Raw genomic sequence first — 19,615 nt, forward strand, 5'->3', positions numbered from 1 at the left:
ATCAACATAGCAATGGGTTCAAATCAAGAAAACATGTAATGCCCAGTGGATTTACGCGTCGGCTATGGAGGGTGGGGGGAGGAAAAGAAAATGATCTATGTCTTTAATGAATAATGCTTGGAAATGATCAAATAAAATATATTAAAAAAAAAAAGAAAAAAATTTACGCCAATAATAGCCGAACAACTCCCAAACCATTCTGGGGTCATGTCTATTAGCAAACTTGTTATTTCACAATATGAACATTCTAATCATTTTTGAAAAGAACAAACTTCTATAAGAAAAGATGACTTTTTTCGTGCTGTGTAGTCATCTATATTTGGGCAAAGCTTAAAATTTTTACCCCAAATGATGTCTGCCAACTCAGTTTCCCAGAGAGCATCAGTTTGCTGCAGAGCCATATTTTGTTTCATTGTGGGAGTCTTCCCTGTGACCTTATCATATACCTTCATGGCTCATATTCACTAATGTGTGAATTAACACTGAAATGGTCCCTTTACAGGGAGAAAATTGATCATAACGGTATTATTAGTGGAGCATTCATAAAAGACCACTATCAGCAGCGTATTGTTTTGGCACAGTGGGATAAGGGAGTGTTAGTGGGAAAAAAGAAATAGAATCAGACTATAAAATTGCTTCTCAGACTATGTAAGTGGTACACAATGTGGAGACACCTCAGCTTGAAATTCTTTTAAAGCAGAACTGTAACATGTCATATTAAGTACTTACAGTTTTAATGCCACAGAGTAAAGATTAAACAACAACAAACAAAATATTTTGAAATCAATTTTCTTAGAAGTTTATATTCTTACCTTTCCTGGCTTTTTTGGCTCTGGTTTCCTCTGAATTATTATCCAACAGCAGCAAGAAAGAAAAGCAAAGACAAAAAAGAGAAAAATCAGCACCAATCTGACTTAACCAACATACTTATTCCTTTAAAAGCAAGCCAACATATCAACAGTTAATATTTCCCTGCATTGCCCCTCTGAGACTTGAGTATTTGATAGCAGAGAGAGTGTTAAGCATAATCAGGGGAAGGTTCTAGGTCCAGCTCTGCCACAAGCTAGTTGCATAATGTAAGTGTCAATTTCCTCATTTATTAAATAAAAGGTTGACCTTTATTATCTTGAAAACTCCTCATAGCTGTAACATTCTTTGGTTTACTTTAATAATGGGGCTGCCAATAGACCTTATTACGCCATGTTAAATCAGAGGATAATAGATTTAAAACTGGAAAACACTTTAGAGACCATTGAGAATAATCCTTCACTTTACAAATGAGGAAACTGAGGTACAGAGAACTTAAGTGACTGGCCCAGGGTCACAATGACTAGTAACTATCTGAGGCAGTTTTTAAACCAAGGTTTCTGTTACTCAAGTCCATTGCCCCAGCTATTGTACCCTCCTGCCTTCGTCTTTTAGCCTAGTTTAGTTACCATAGCTCTATGCATAGTGCAACATATTTGCCCAATATAGATGGCTCTTGCAAGGAAACCAATCTCCTGATTAAAAACCAATGAGTTTAAATATTTGGTCTTTATTTCTGACACATGAATATTTCTGATTTTAAAAAAGTAAATGGCAATTAAAAAAGCAAATTAAATATATTTAACACAATGTCATTCAACTCTAAATTACCTGGGCTGCATATACTTGAGTTAGAGTTTAATCAAGACACTTAGCTTATCTATATGTAGACAAACATCTCTAAACACAAAAGATTAATTGTATCTAGCATCCATTAGTTGTAGTTATTCTTCAAAATACCAAATTCATAATCAAGACCATAGACATGTTGCCCACTCTGCTATGTACCCTTGCCCTGACATAGTTGTATAACTTAAGTGTCAATTTCCTCATTTATTAAATAAAAGGTTGACCTTTATTATCTTGAAAACTCCTCGGAGCTGTAGCATTCTTTTGTTTACTTTAATAATGGGGTTGCCAATAGACCTTATTACACCATGTTAAATCAGAGGGCCATGGCAGTAGACCAGATAGCACCATTTCTATCCATCAGTCCCATTGTTTATCTCTGAATCCTGTCTTGCCTATATATATGCATGAAATTCCTATTAATGCCTTAGGTGGATGATGAGAGAGCAGGGAGGCACTGGAAATTGAAGATGAACAAGATGATGGAATAGATCCCCTTACTCATGCCATATTAAGTATGTGCACCATTTCATTCCTAGGCCAAACCTTTGTTTGCGGTGCTAATGATATTGCATTATCTTTCTTTAAACTGGTTAGGTAGATAACTGAAGCAATCACATATGTGCACATAACTTTTAGGTCACAAATCTGCCATATGGGGAAAGGGGGAGTAGGAAAATGATTCCCATAAAAAACATTTTAAAAACATTCATATAGTTCTCTCACACTAATCAAATTCACATCACATGACCCATAGCTGGAGGGGGATGCCTCGAGTAATATCTTTGATGAAAAAGTGTCCCTAGATCATTGATGGTGACCCTTTTAGAGACCAACGGCCCAAACTGCAAACTATGTGGAGAAGGGGAAGGGAGCAGCCCCACCTCTCATCCCATTGCCTTTCTAGTAATGAACTCTGGTGAACTCTGCACTGGGGTGATGGCAGGTGTGTCCACAGAGAGCGCTCTGTGTACCCCATCTCTGGCATGCATGCCATAGGTTCACCAACATGGCCATAGATCTTTAAAAACCTTAGCATAGCAGAACCTTTCCACTATATGGCTGATAATGACTAAAGGAACTCAGCAATAAAAAAAGGTTTCCAAAGTTCCTTGATGTTAATTAATGCCAACAGAAGAAGAGAATCACAGTTCTCAAGTGGTTAAAGTGAGAAAAAATTCCTTTACCTAAATTCGTGATATACATCTTATCCTCTAGCACTAAAGAGAGCTTTGTTAAATATGTCCTATTAAAGGTCACTGTCAAAATCGCATACTACTTAGGCACTGGGCAATCTGCCACCCGGAAATTGCCAGTGAGTCAAGTGAAGATGTGCGAATGTTGATTATAACTGTCTTGGTAAATTATTCAGTGGACTGTCACTAACTTAATGACTAAGCCGCATTTGAGAGCCAGCATTTAGGACATGTATGCCATTTTTGCCATCTGATCCTAATGTCCCTCTCCTCAAAAAGAAATCCTTTTATCAGGGTCCTAAATTCTCACTTCCAACTATGTGTCACTTAATTGGTTGTTCTCCAAGCTTGGAAAGCTCTCCCTCCTCTTCTCTTCCTTCTGGCTTCCTTCAAAACACACCTCAAATCCTACCATCATGGTTATGAGACCCTTGGTTGTAATGTTTTTGCCTTTATATATCGTAGGGATGAACTGGCCCAGGCCAAAGTCTAACATATACACATACACACAAATATGACAGGATCTGGGTTTTCCTCTCTAGTGATACCACACCTAGCAAAATTTGTTAAAACATGTGGCACTCTCTGCAGGGCAGTGAGGCAGACATCTGACATGCAAGAAAGCTCAGAGATCTACTGGCAAGGATATAAGGATGTTGGCAGCAAGGATTCTTGTTTCAAAGTAGTGACAAAACAGAAAAATTGAATGACACAAATCACACCTTAACAATACCCATTATTTCTTCTCTGAACTGAAAAATCAGTTCTGATATGATGAATTATAAATCAGCCCAAATATTGTCCATTAAGGAAGTTGCAAATGAGGAAAGGAGGCTAAGTGAACATGCCTGAAAGCTAATACTTATTGGCTTAGCTTCTTCCATAATATTCCTTGCTTAAGTAGATTAGTGTTTAGTTATTAACCTCATGGTGTGAATAAATCCTAACTTCTACCACCAAAGGGTGAATGTCTTCCAATCTATCCTCTCATTTCCAAGCTTGATAGAGCTAAGTGGATATAATTAATTGATGAAAGAGGAGTAAAGGATACTCTATGCAGGAGTGAGAAAGGAGACAGAAGCCACATATAAAATGGAATTATGATTTAATTGAAGGAAAAGCTGAACTTTTCAGGCAAGTCTATTATAAAATTATTGTAGACATGGTAAGTAATGAACAGCAAGATATTATTCACATAGTATATGTGTATGTACATTGTATAGAGCATTAAATGATTCATTTGTTCCAGTTTTTAGCTTCAATGGCCCCTATGACTCCTGGGAACTAACACCAACATCCACAGTTCTTGGGGTCAACTTAACAAGTCACAGCTTAAATTCAATCAGCTCCTTTTTCAATTTTACCTAGGTCAACCTTGACCATTTGGGCACACACATATAGAAAGAGACAGATCAATTTTGGGGGACGAGGCTAGAAAGAAAGGGTATAGCATCTGTAAAATTGGTATTCCTGGGTCATCCTAAAATCTTGAGACATCCCACTTGTGTCAGACTGTATCTTCCCTTCCCTTAAATGGCTCCCTTACCCCCATGAGTTCTGGAGAGCAGCAGTGCTGTTTATCAGGGGTGGGGTAACTGCCTGACTTCAAGGCTCAGCAATACCTTTGCAGTAGAGGTGCTGCTTTCTCTGGCACCACTGATGGACTGAGCCATTGTGCATGGAGTTTTTCCTGATGCCATCAACTGGAAGTGTTTCCCAACCCTAAATCAAACCCAAAAGGCTTCTCCAAGAAAGTGAGTCTTTATCTGGGACTCAAAAGAAGTCTGAAAAAAAGAAGTCTGAGAAGCTAAGAGTTGGTGAGGGAGGAGAATATTCTGAGGCAAAGGGACAGCAGGCAGGGGAAATTTTCAGAGGAAGGAGATAGAATATCACTGGATGGCAGAGTATGTTGGGAGGGGGAGTGGAAGGTATAAGAAGAATGGAAAGATATGGGGCAGTTTATGATGTGCTTAACAAACTCATTTTCATTGTTAATGATATTACTATAATCTCAATAAATTTGGTCACAGGCTGAGCTTTTAATGGTGAAGGCGATTGCGGTAGACACCGTAAACTGGCAAGAAGATCACCCTCTAAACATAAGTAAAAGAAATGAGACCTTACACCACTAATGCCCATCTCCTAACACTGTATAGCCTGTTTATCAATGGGGACTTGTACATGTTTACAACTCACATTGCATGAAATAAACATGGATAAAGCAGGGTTGACTATATACTTCAGCTTACCCAAAGAAAGCTCTAGAACTAACTAAAATGGTATTACTATTGCTATTCAGGAATAGATTTACTCTCCAAGATTAGCTTGATGAATGATGAAGATGATTAAGAAATGGCCAACACCAGAACAAATTACCTTAAAACGACCAAGTTACACAATAAAGGATATTTCATTTTGTTCATGTGAGTTTCTCCTTCATCAGTGTGTACTGAAGTTATTTTACAACTTAATATAAAATCACTGTCACTCAGTTGCTGAGTTTGTAATGAGCCTCTCCCAACTTTGCTAGGCCTATCCTTGGACTAGACACCTCACTGGTTCTAGCCATGCTTCCTGGTCCTCTCCAAAGCTACTAGCTTACAAGTATAGCCTTCCAAAATCCAGAAGCAACTCCAAGTCAAGATCATGACTCAAAAGAGAGCTTTAGTGAAGTCCATATGCAATAAATACTTAGAAAGAAATAAAATTGATTTGACCTGAATCCCCTAGTATAGGCTGGTTGTCCCATTGCTAAAGCACCAACATGTTTAGTAGCAAAAACTAAGGCCATGTACTATATACAATATTTATCTTGGCCTCATACCTCTTTTTGGTATTTTCTGAATGGCTATCTAATCTTTTTCTTGACTTCTCTCCCTCATGAACTTGAAAATCTTTGCTCTGCATTTGTCAAATACTTATGCATTTAACTCAAATAGTTTTTATATTTTAATTTCTGGTAGAATTATTGGTATGATTATAAAGCAGGCTATGTCTGCAAATGCTTCACTATTCTTGTGAACTTAACAGGGCAATTAGAAGCATTTACAGAGAAACATATCACATGCAGAAGACTCATTATCATTTTGTTCTAGAGGTTCACAACGCAGGGTTTGCTTCTGGCTCTAAGGCAGTCTAATATGAAAGCCCTTTTACTGCTTCAATGATAAATCCACATGGATAGGAGCCAAGGAAGAGTGTATTACCTCTACTTAATAGCATCTCTATCTGAGGTGGTAATGGATCAGAGAAGAAGATTTGAGCATGGGCATTTTGTCAGTCAGTAGTTCAGATCTATGGTTGTGAATTTCTGCTGGTTTAATATTGACAACTCATATTTAAAGGGCATTTTATGATTTGCTACTGTACTAAAATATTCCTTTGGTGTTTTATAAATGGCAAGAAGTGATCCTTGGTTTTACAAAGCTATAACCAATAAGACTTCAAGCTGGGAGGTTTGGAGATGAGTTGTGTCTTTCATCTAAGGACCTGTGTGGCTAGAAGTATAAAGCCTCATCACTAGAAGGTTGACTAAAGTGATCCCAGAAGAGTGTCTATTATGGTGTGAAGAAGGGAATATCTATACCAGTGAAATTACAGATTAGGACTCAATTATTTGGATTTTTCCAATGGAAATACTTTACTGAGATCAGTTTAGCAGATAATTCCTGTGTAGAGCTCTAGAGTGCTAAATATTATTAAGCATATTTCCATAAGACAAGAAATATACATGTAAAAATTCCCATGGAGTATTTAGAGAAAACTCCAGGATATCAATTTCCAAGGTGTTAAATTTGCTACTTTCCCTTTTTTCCATTGGGGGAAAAAAGATGCATTACTTATGGAGATTTTTTGGCAGGATGATTCTTCAGACATACCTAGTCTGCTTTTAAATAATAATAAATGAAATATTCACTATAACATTCCATCTGTGCTATATAGTATTTGTCTGTCTGGTGTGTAAATTTCAAAAGAAAATGCTAGTGGTCCAACCATCCACTAAAGGAAGATCCTCTTGAGTATAGTATAGAGCCTGCTTTGAATAAAAATGCCTGTGAACTTTAAAGGATGACAATGCTACTGTACATCTAATGTTTTTGATATAATCCTCTGGGGCAGAGTACTGATAATGGCATGTTACATTTCAAATAGCCACACTTCGTGCATCAATTACATTTTCATAATGTAAGAAAAGACTTCTAGCATGGCTATGGCTATAAATTATAGAAATACTTGTCAACTTCTTGCTGAATAATTTTATGAGATGTCAAGGCTATATACAAATATGATCATGTGGGATTATTCATTCAGCCCAGGCTCACTCGATTTCTGTTTTTCCATAACCACATAGATGAGTTAATTGAGGAATATACTATTTAGTTCAACCATTTTTTACTTTGAATCACTGGAAAACTGCCTTGCTACATCTCTATATCTCTAGCTACATATTTTGTAGACCGGACCATGAAGTATCTTCTCTCAATGCTCCATCAACAATCACCATAGAATCCAAGTTTTTCAAAAGAAAAACACATGAGAAACCCAATAGTAACAGCAACAATCATGAAAACAATCCCACATTTTATTTTTAAAGGTGCTCTCTTATCGTCCATTTCCTTTCCAAAAATCTGTTTTTAGAGGCATAAATTAATGAAAATTCAATGAGGTATTCCTAGTTCCTCCAGCTACTTTTCTTTCTTTTTCCTCTCCTAGCCCTAACTCTGTATCTGAAGTTTGCCATCCAAAGTTTCACATCAAGATACAAGACAGCAATTTAGTAGCTACCAATGCATTAAATAGGATAGTAATGCTCTTAAATATATAATTCACTTCTCAGGGTTGGTTTGTAATATGTTTATGATATTACCTTATTCATCATTGGATTTGATTTATATTTTACATTCAATCTAACTGCAATATAGAATTTGAGAATAAAACTTTTTCACAGTAAATGTTATTCTCAAAAAGAAAATTATTATTATTGTTATTTTATCAGAACTGTTATTTCCTAGTTCATGGAGTCCATAGAGAGGAATTCGATGTATCAATGAAGACTGTCACAACTGCTTTATAATTTAAAGTCTTGAAGCATTTCCAGGGCCACTGAGAAGATAAGTGGTTACTCAAAATCATAATGTTGGTGTATCAGAGACAGAACTTTCCTCCTTTCCAAGTTTTCCTTATGCTGAGGGCAGATTTCTAACATTTATCCCACTATGGCTCTAGGACATACCAGATAAACAAGGCAAAAATAAATAATGATTCCTATTTATTTCAAAATAAAAGTTTATGCCATTTTAACAGAAGTTATTCTTTGGGTAAGATTAGAGGAAACGGTAGATTGAAAGAGAAAAAGAAAGAAAGGAAGGGTGTCAAAGGAGAAAGGAGATAGCAATTAAATGAGAACTGACTAATTAGACAGTACTTGCTGGTTAACGTCAGTATTAAACATGACTGACCAATTATCCAGAGAAAGTCAAGTACGACTCAGCTCAATCCAGAACTACTTTTGACAACAACTAAGAAAAATAGCTGTTACTGCAATTAGTGATTTGGTTTGGACAAGCACGGTCATACATGTGCTTCCTGTTTTCCAACAGTCAGAGAACAGATTGTCTCCATCAAGTAAATATTCTGACCTATAGTGTTGTATGCATCCCTTGGAACAAGGCGTAATGTTGATATGGTTTCAGTGTGTGACAACAATGGCCCTGAGTATGTGTGTATATGTGTGTGTTCCTATTTACACAAGACTTAATATTTCTGACTTAACTAGCTGAAACAAGGCTGAACTGGTTTCCTCACCAGTAGTTAGTTTTCTGTTATCTGACTGCTGGATTTCATGACATTCACATGCTTTATTGGTCTCCTTTTTGTGTTTCTAATTCTGTGGTTTATGAGAATGGAACACATCCAAAGAAATGTTCAAAAAAACTAGAACTTTTAAAGAGAACACTTTAAAACCGATTAGAAATATTTTTGTGGTTTTTGGTGCGAGGAAGCCAAACATTTTAAGTATCATGGAAGCCCACAAAGAAATAGAGTCAGTGGCACAAAGGACAGTGTGGCTGAAAATGAAAAATGCCAAGGACCAACAACTATCATTTCAAAACAGCCCCAGGGACCTGGATGTTGGAAATATCGCTACTGATTTTTCTGCAGTGCAAGGTAGTCTTCTTGAACTTAGAAGACCAATTCAAAAAAGGCCCTAGCCATTATGGCGCAGATTCAGAGACTGGAAGGCTGGAGAATATGGAAAAACATTGTTCATACTGCTAAAAAGTCCATTTCCATGTATACAAAGCTATACTGAAACTCTTCGCAGAAGTTCAGGCGAGCCTACAAGATTAGAGCAACCTCAATGGACTGTAAAACATCGACTCGAAAAATGTGTTGAAGTTTGTTTTAACTTCCAGGGGACCTGGAAGTCTTCTCTCTATTGAGGGAATGCGGAGCTCTGATCAATATATTGATACACAGAGAAGGAGAATTATTCTAGAATTACAGAAATTCCTCAAATAAAAAATTGATGGTACTGCATGCATGGTCATCATTTACGACCCATTGTGAAAGGTAAAGAAATTTAAAAGCTCTAAAGAAATATGATTGGATAACCTGGGGGTTGCTTGAATTAAAGCTTAATGAAAACCTATGGGCTTTTATCAAGGCTAGACTTGGGAAGACGGTGTGTCTGTCAAAGTGCTAAAAATCTGAGGTGATAAAAGTGTGCTTCCATGATGAATTAAAGAAGAAATGTTCAAATTGTGGGAATTGGGTGCTAAATTACATAAGACAAATAACTTACTATTTAAAAAGCACATGTTACATGCTGAAATTTTTTAAAGATGTAAAAACTATAAAATTGATTGTAAAAGATATGGCAGGCACTAAACTAGTAGTTTAGTTAGTATAGGGTAGTCCCAGTTGAAAAAAAACTCCTTCTTTCAGTGCATGATGGTAATTTCTCGGTAATTTATGGTCTAACACTGTTGTCTAGCAAAACAAAATGTTAAATGACTTGCCCAGGGCCACACAGTCAAAAAGTGAAAACTTCTGCATCTGACTTTATATTAGGAAAACTAATACAATTATCTCTTGAGTTTATTAGCACAGAAAGGAATCCTGTCTCTCATTTTTAGCTAACAAAAAAAAAACAACAATGTGCCTTTGTGAAAAATGAAAGATTTTATTTCTAGAACAATTTGACAAGCATCTAAGTCAGAAGGTATTGTTTCCCTTAAGCCTTTTGATCTTGTACAATTTAAGAGTTTGCCTTTCCATTCGTGTTTTCAAACCTGTGGGCATACCTGGGCTCAATGAAAGCACTGGTTATGGTAGATGTGAGCCGTAGCTGACACAATCATAATCGCTTAGAGGCAGAAATGGAGCAGGAACAAGAGAATGACTTCACTATGTGACCTTGTCCACACAGTGAACTGCTACACAGACTTGTGGAGGAGTAAGTAGCATTGGACAGGGTCAAGAACATTGGCTTTTAAGCTAGAGCACATGGTCTGAGTCCAAGTTTGGCTACGTCAACCATGTGATATCAGGCAGATCACTCTACTTTCCCAGGTCTCTATTTGCTCATCTGTAAAATGATAGTTTGGACTAGGTGAACTCAAGATTCTTTTGAGTTCTAAGTCTTGGAGGCTTTAAGTATAAGGTTGATGTCAAATGAGTCTCACTCATAATACCTTGAAGGAAAAGGAGGAATGTGACAGATGAATCTTTCACACTATATTGCCTCTTGGTTCAAGCAATATTTCATTTTTAATTCTAGATTTACAGAAAGTCACCTTAATGTATTTGCGTTAAAAAAACTTTTTAAATTGTCTATTACACTACCTGTAGATAATTCTTTTTTAAACCCTCACCTTCCATCTTAGAATCAATACTGTGTTTTGGTTCCAAAGCCGAAGAGTGCTAAGGGCTAGGTAATGGGGGTGAAGTGACTTGCCCAGGGTCACACAGCTGGGAAGTGTCTGAGGCCAGATTTGAATCTAGGACCTCCCATTTCTAGGCCTGGTTTTCAATCCACTGAGCTATCCAGCTGCCCCTGTAGATAATTCTTGTTCTCTGTGAAAACCACAATTAGTGTACACTACACCCTTTCTCTGAAAGTTCAGAGAAACTCCCCACTGAGAGGACAGCAGAGAATCAGAGCGGCTATAAAGGTAATGAATGGACAGACAAAAATTCTCTTATTAACAAAGGACTTTGAGCAAGTAACGTCAATGCTCTGGTTTACTTATCTGAAAAATAAAGATCATAATAGCTACTCAGTTCAATTCCCAGGGTTACTGTCAAGGAAGTGCCTTTGAGAGCTCAAAGCACTCTAGACATGTAATACTACCAGTAGTTAGTAGGCAGGAGCCTTTCTACTTGCCTCTATAAATCCTTGCCTTTTCGGGTCATCAGAAAGATTGATGAAAAAGGTTGCAGGTGAGTGATGTTGAAATAAAACCGTATTGTTCCCTCTATAGCAGATGTTGAAATAAAAACTGTATAGTTCCCTTTGTGTAGCGCTCTGGGGTAGCCATGCTAAGATTTTTGAAATACCAATAACTCCTACACATAAAATGGAACCATTTTATTGGCACATGCCCCCCGTAAAACTCAACTATAATTTTATTTATTTCTAGATAAATAATGATTGAGTATAAATGATTGCAGCCCACTGATAATGTTTTTTACTCATAGCATGTTTGCCATCTTATTAACTTTCCCCTAAAGTTTTCTTTTCCAGCTAACATCCATGAACTAATCATGGGGTCAAGTCCTCTTGTAATTAAGTCCCTGAAGTCTCATGTACTTGGTACTATTTACTACTTATTTCCCAGGTGGAGGCTTCAACATCAAAACTTGCCCTTCTGAGATCACTTTATACTGTCTCCATTTGAGTGTCTAGTTAGAGATGTTGACAAATTCCCATATATTTCACCTAAGGGCTATCAGCCTTTGCTAGTATTTGCCTTCTTTTTCTTTCTATGACATTTCCAATTTTCTATTAGGTCATCTGGCAAACCCAGATCAAGATGAAACCTGGATTATTATCTCCAAATAAATGCTCAGATTCTTATAGCACGGAAGGGTCTCCCAAGCACTTTCTGCTAACAAACTTATTAGGCTGCTTATGCAGGTATTAGCATTCATAGTCTATAAATAAGGAAATTGAAGGCAGGAAAAGTTCAGTGACTTGCCAAAGGTCACAAAGCTCATACATATTTGAGGTCATATTTGAACTCAGGTCTTCTTTAATACAAGTCCAACACTCTAAGCACTGCAACACATAAATGTCTAATTAGAATGTTCTATTATAACCTAAGCTTTTGGAGGACAAGGGCTGTTTCATTTAAAAAAAATTCTATTTTCAGAACTAAGTGGAATACCTGGAAAGTAATAATAATATATTAATATTATAATTATATATTATATTATTTATTTAATATTATTTATAATATAATATTATTAAATTATAAAATAATAATAAATGAGTCTCTTTTATCCATCCGTCCATTTATTCAGTTCTGTATCAAATTGGAAATCATTTAGTAGCCTAGGTGCATGTATGAGTTTCATCAACATTTTTTACAAACTTAGTAAAACATAAATTATTGAGATAAATTTTAGGGGATATTTTTAAACATTCAGAAGAGATAAGTCGAATCAGTGGTAGAGGCATCAATTGATTAATTGGGATCATTAATTCTTCATCATTTTTCCTTCAATATCATAAACAAAGCTTAAATACAGATCAGTGTTTCTTCTACAAGTCAGCCAAGCTACTAGATCATTTATCCAGATGTAGCTCCAACAAACATGGTGAGCTCAGGGGAAAGGGTATAGAGAAAAGGTCCTCAAATCAAAATTTTCTGTTTTGCAGTCTTGTTGCTGCAGATGGGCAGACCTAGCCTCCTGTAGCCAAAGTCAAGGGGTAAAAATGGATCATCGAATTGCCATGGGATTTAATTGATGTGACAATCAAACAAGGGGAAGAAGGAAACACATTTGGTAATCTGGACCATTTTGTATTGCAACTCTACTTTCATTGCCTGGTCTAAAGGAGCAGATAAACTAGGAAGAGATGTTCATGGGACCATAAGCTTTTAACTTGAAAGGACTTGGCAGGTTATCTAGTCTACCCTCTATCCTCACTTTGTAACAGAGGAATCGGAAGCTCAGATGGGTCAAGCAACCCTCTAGTGAATTACATGCCATGATTTGTGGCAAGTGACAAGTGTAAGGATTCAACACCCAACTCTTTTGGTGCCAATTTCTGTGTGCTCAACCTTTTGCTTGGAGGTTTTTCACATGAAAGTCACACAAAAGGTATTTTTTAGAGATGCCGACCATATTTATCTCACATTCAAGTACAAGATATTGTAAAAATTCTTTCTTGCTCACGTGTCTAGGGTATTTATTTTGACTTTTTTTACTTGTCATCTGACAGTGACTATAGCTTTGTCTCTCTGATATATAGAGATGCAATGGTAACTCCAATAATTAATTCTCTGACAACCAAGTTATTTTGTTTGTTTCTTTTTATTTTTCTTTTTGGAGAAAAAAGTTTAGGATGAATAGGCAGTCATGGAAAGTTCTGGATTTCTCAGTGCTGGACATTGGCACATATATATATATATATATATATATATATATATATATATATATATATATATATATATATATATATATGCCCTGCGCCTGGCAGTGGGAAGGATGATACTTCTGGGGATGTCACAGGCTTACTGTTTAAGTTCTGAAGTAACATCGACCAGGTTATCACTAATATGTGCCTGGGGAAAAAGATGGAACATTCTCTCAATGGGCCAGGGTACCTTAGTCAGCTTTGCTAGAAAGTAAGAGTCAGAGCTCCCAAGAAATGAAATCAAATGCTTCTGCAAGGCCTCTGATATTATTTGTCACCTTATTCGGCCACTGAGAACCAATTATATTCTTGGGATGCATCTTCGTTGTAAAAGAGAGACATTGCTATATCTTTTTACCTCAAAGAGAAATCTCTAATCACTTAGTAAAAAGCCAAAGCAAAGATGTACAGCCAGCAGTAATTAGTGATATGGGCTAATATTTAGCACAGTTGAATGGAGATATCCACCAGGTTGGCAATTTTCAGTTTGACTGAAATGAAAGCCCTCCTCCTGAGTGATCCAAGAAGTCCAGCATCATCAAAAACTATGAAAACTGCCCAAGATGGGGCCTGCAAGGTATTTGAAAAGAGATTCTGTTTCCCTAGAGATCAGGTTGGCTCAGGCAGTCATTTCCCCATTATTTTGCTCACAAATTGCCTTCAGCCTTTCAACCTTATGCTTTTCCCCACTATTTTTATGCATCAGTTATGTAGACTGGGGGGTGTAGGGGCAGCCTTTGCTTGTTCACAGCAGAGTGCTTATTTTCTGACTTGAATTCAACAGAAAACAGACTGAAGCTTTCATTTCTCTCTAGCCAGGCTGACTTTGAGTTTCATGGGAATCTATATAGAGCTGGGACTGGTGGGGAGGGGAAGCAACTATGTTTAGGGCAGAATATATAACAAACTCTCTTCAAAGGTACTTTTTGAAATTGCCCCACCATATTTAAGCTATGCAATTTTTTTTGCACGGCATATATTGATTGCAGATTTTGGGATGACTAATCACATGTGATCCTAGTGCCAACACTGAAAGAAGAGCTCAGAGACCATGGAGTCTAACTTTTCTCATTTTATAGATGGGAAAACTAGAGACCACAGAGGTTAAGTGACTTAGCCAAGGTCACATAGGTAAAAAGGTGCCAGAGGTAGGATTTGAACCCAGGTCCTTACATTCCAGAACCAGGACCTTTTCGCCACATCATATTGCTTCCTTATTATGTTATAAAGAAGACTTAAAGTTCAACTAAACATTATTATTCATGGGACATAACTTGCCCAAGGAAGACCACTTTGTTATCTTGGATTGGAAACTGTATGTAAGTGATTTTAATCTTGCTTTTCGAGGAGAGAAGAAGGTAGGGAAGGAAGGCAGAATAGTATAATGGGAGTAACACAAGACTTCAGAATGAGAAGAGATTGGGGTCTAAGTTCTACCACCACCACCACCATTTTCTAGCTATGTCATCAGGAGCAAGTTACTTAACCTATTAAACCAAGTCTCGTGAGGTTTCTTCCCCATTAAATGGTGATAATAATTTTAATAACAATCTAAGTTATATTTATATGCATCTTATGTATAATAACAAATAGCCTCACAGTTTTGTTGGGATGAATAAATGAACACTGCGGACTTATAAAACTTAAAGAACTACAGGAACATGAAATGTTATTCTTTTTTTGAAGCTTTAGACTAAGACCTGAGGGTGTATGGCTCTTGATTCCTAATATCAATGCAACAGATACTAAGCTATAGTTCAAGAATAGACGCTATAAAATTTAAACCTAGTAGCTACTTCAGAAGTTATATTTTCTTATGCTATTTTAATACATATACATTCAACTAAATTAAGAACTAGAACACGGTCAATCTGGTTTCCTTAGAATTTTATGGGTGGAAAAAGAAGAACCCTTGCTTGTCAAATGCGGGATTCAATCAGAGGACTGAGTCAAGGAGAACCAAAATGACATAAAACTATTGTAGTTGTTGCATCATTTCAGTCATAGCCAACTCTTTTGACTCCATTAGAGGTTTTGTTGGCAAAGATACTGGAGCAGTTTGCCATTTTCTTCTCCAAATTTCTTCTTATTTTACAGATGAGAAACTGAGGCTAATGCCGTCCAGGGTCACACAAGTAATAAGTGTCTGAGGCCAGATTTGAACTCAGGAAGACTCATTTTTCTGAATCCGGATCTCGCATTTTATCTACTGCACCTCATAACATAAGAGAATCATAAAATAGCCTCCCCTAAGTAAAGCAATAGAGTCTTAATTGTTTTAATAAAAAAAAGGTTCATCTAATGAATAATACCCACAAATAAATTAAGCTAAATATAGTAAGGGCTTTAAACCTTTGTAATTCTATGGAGACTTAAGGCATGACTTTTTATATGAAAGCAAGAGTGAAACCCAGATATTGATTTTAAGCTCTTAAGGTCATAATCTTGACCCAGATGGCCTCTTTTATCATATTAATTATAATTATGGTGCATTTGGATATGATTAGCTTTATTAGTAGAAATGAGCATTGTCAGCATAAGGCTGCAATCGTTAATAGAAATTTTGATGCCATTCCTTTAAATGGCTGATATTAAAGTCTCCATTGGGCCACAGAACCCAATTATTAAGTGATTAATGAAAGAGTATTCCCCATACTTTTGTTCACATTTATTCGTTTGGCTAAGAATTAATAATCATGGACTAAGAATAGACCAAACCAAAATGTTTTACAGTTGCTATTCCATAGCTAGAATATAAAACTTAACCACATAAATCATCCATGATACCAGCCAGAATGAAAGTAAATAATAGGAGCAGATCTATCAGTCTCTCATGGTTTCAAAGGAACAAGCCTCCAATTGGGGGTACCACATCTTTTCTCTTCAGGGGAACGGTAGCCCCCATTCCTCCAAATTCGAGTAGAAAAAGGCTAAGTGAAGTCACAGCAGAGGAAGTGAAATATGTTCAGCATCAGGTCAGAATCTCTGAAGGCTACCCTAATTGCTGTTCAGTTGTTTTTCAGTAACGTCCAACTCTTCATGACCCTATTTGGTTTTGGGTTTTTTTTGGCAAAGATACTGGCATGATTTGCCATTTCCTATTCCAGTTGACTTTATGGATGAGGAAACCAAGGCAAATGGAGTCAGGTGACTTGGCAGACCACACAACTAACAAATGTTTGAGGCCAGATTTGAACTCAGGAAGATAAGTGTTCCTTACCTCCTGTACTGGTACTCTATCCACTGTGACAACTAGCCATTCAAAAGAGAAGCTGAAATTTAGCCAACATCAGTTCTGAATCTCCAAGGGCTACCCTAATACTAAACATTATTGAGTGCCTAAACCAATTACCTCTCTGGTCTTATCTTCAGTTATATATTATGCGATATCAAAATAGCAGGGTTTCTCTACCTTGTCTTTAAGTAATACCTGGACCAGTGTGGGGAAAACCCCTCTGCCCCTTCAGCAGATCCCAGAAGTAGGAGAGATGTGGAGGGTAGAAGTAACTGAGCATGAAGCTGTTTTCCTGACTCTAAGACCCTGACCCTAACCCCTGCACTAGTCTGTCTCTTTTCTGGGGAATTCCTCACAACAAGCCTGAGAGAAAGGGCATTCAGACCTTAACATCCTCATTTAACATGGAAGAAAACTGAACATTGAAGGGAAGAAATAACTAGTGAGAATTAGAGCAGGATTTCGAACCCAGACCTTCTGATGCCAAGACTGGTAAGTATCATTTGCTATAGCGGTGTTTAACAAGAATGAGTCAATATAAGGCAAATAAGAGATGGACATTTAGAAGAAAAGGAAGAAGCTGTACTAAGTTGTGGGGGTGAGAGTGGGATGTCATCTTAAAATTCTAATGAATCATATATATGTATATATATGAATTTTCTCAATAATAAAATTTGTTTCTTGGACTGTAAGGATCATCTGGCACATCTTGCTGGGATAACGAGGTCTTTGTGGCACAGAGGTAGATGTATAAAATCTCTCTGTGAAAAAGAGAGGTCTTAAGGTCCAGCGGACCCAAGTAAGCAGAGTATTTTTATTATTCAGATACATTTTTGCCATCTCTTAAAAAAGGGATGGTATTTGGGGAAAAAATTAGCTCCCTACAGACTGGAATCCCACTGGGCCAGGGTAGCTTTTTCAGTAGGTTTTGCAAACTTTCACATCACAGTAAACTAGTGGTGTTCTGTAGTCATTAACGATTCTGTAAAGGAAATTCAAAATAGAAAGAATCATACTGTTATAGTTTTGCCATAGAACTTTCTTGGGACATTAATGCCTTGAAAAGATGATTTTGTCTTGTCTCAATCGGTACACGCTATTTCGTTACCTGGGAATTCTTTTTTTCCAATTTTATTTGGCAGTTTATTTAGAGGAAAAAAAGAAAAATGAGAACATGCATTTCTCTCCACTTTTTTTCAACTCCATGCTCCTCTCTGTTTGTCCTCAGTAAATATCATTGCCAATGGTTCTTTTTATCACACTTAGCAAAGGGGAAATAATTGATAAGAACTCTGCCCCAAATGTTATTTAACTTGTTCGTCCCACTGTTTTCCGATGCATTTAACTGTATAACCTTAAAATCAATGAAATCTGATCATGGCTATTTTAATGTCTTTTCCTTCGTATAGCCACATGGATGTAGGGACCCCAAGCAGCATTTTTCTGAGAGAGTGATCTGTTTTAAGCAATATACACAAACTCTCTTATTTGTGATTTCCAATGTCTATGCTGAGACGTGAAAACAAATACAACAGTAAGAAATCGACTGGCATTGAACTGTGGTTGTCTGACCAGAAGACAATCTAGGCCCACAAATGAGTCGTGCCAAAATGCAAATTTAAGTGGTTGAGAAAATCTCCTAGACAAGAAAATACATGGCTTATCCTGTGGCGTGTCCTAAAATGCAGCTGGGCAACATCAGTGAAGTTTCAAGGAGGCATTTGATCTTGGGAAAAGGATCCGATCCTTCTAGAAAGTTGAATATTTATAATAAAATGCAAGCTTTAGAAAATCTGAGGGGCAGGGATCTCTGGCCAAACTTTTATGATCCTAAAATCTATTCTCACTGGAAAAATAAAAGGTATGACTTATTCATCTCAGGTGTGAGTCTTCTGACCTTGTAACAGGGGAAGCAGAATTATAAACAGGAGGATAATAAATAAATTCAGTGAATAGCCAAAGAGCAACAGAGTAATGTGAAACTATTCAAGTGGGTGGTTGGGTCGAGGGTTCGAATCTTTCTTCAGTTGTCTAGACATCCACTAATGCATACTATGAGTAATATAGAGGTGCTCAGTTACAAGAAGGTCATAAAAAATGTCTTGAGAGTTTCAAGCCATGAGCACTATCATTTCAGCTGAATTATTCCTGCACAGTCTCTCTCTTGATGCAGTTGGAGTTAATGGGAAGATCTGCTTAATTGATGTCAAACTAAATTTGTCACAGAAATGACAAGTCATGTGCAAGGCCCATTTAAAAATCAGTCTACTGCTCATATACCAAATGGGTTTAGACAATGGCGTATAATTAATACTACAACAGATCTAATGCTTAGTCTGGGGACTTGCACAGTGTACTCTATTTGTCAATTAAGAACAAAGTGAAAAAATACTGAGTGGACAGTGCCAATTTGAACAAATATTAAAGCTAACAACAACCACTCACTATTCTAGCTTGTTAACGCCATCGTTGGCAAACTACTCATTTAATCAACCCTTGCCAATAGTTCTATTCTTTGGTATTTGCATAGCAACTGAATGGCAGGGGCATGGCTAAGTGGTCAGTTTTCAGATAGATGTTCTCTGGGGAGTTGAAGTGAAATGATTTCAGGTAAAAGAGTCAAGACAACCACCTTCAAAAACATTTACCCTGCAACCGTACAGCAGGGCTGGGCATAGCTGGAGAACAATAGGGGGAAAAGAATCTGTGTTAGCATGAAAAATTGTGGACTTGCTGATCTTGAACAAAGATATGTGTAAGTTTAATAGCAGAACCTTCACAAGGATCAAGTTCAACAAATGGCAGCTAAAGCCACAAATCTAAGACCATTCTTTCCATGCGTGGAGAGGAGAAACTGGTTGGGTCCTTTGGACTTTTTAA

The 19,615-nt window shown here is 37.0% G+C and overlaps 1 protein-coding gene across 3 annotated transcripts in view; it reads right to left on the reverse strand.

Moving 5' to 3' along the window:
• LOC100022865 (protocadherin-11 X-linked) overlaps positions 1 to 19,615 on the reverse strand; it is a 575,820-nt gene that overhangs the window by 273,012 nt on the left and 283,193 nt on the right. For all 3 annotated transcript variants that reach the window (XM_056808906.1, XM_056808908.1, XM_056808907.1), the window contains one exon: positions 813 to 842. In XM_056808906.1, the coding sequence (XP_056664884.1) occupies positions 813 to 842 (30 nt within the window). The remainder of the gene's footprint in view (positions 1 to 812; positions 843 to 19,615) is intronic.

Source organism: Monodelphis domestica, chromosome X (genome assembly GCF_027887165.1).
Source record: "Monodelphis domestica isolate mMonDom1 chromosome X, mMonDom1.pri, whole genome shotgun sequence".
Taxonomy (NCBI): domain Eukaryota; kingdom Metazoa; phylum Chordata; class Mammalia; order Didelphimorphia; family Didelphidae; genus Monodelphis; species Monodelphis domestica.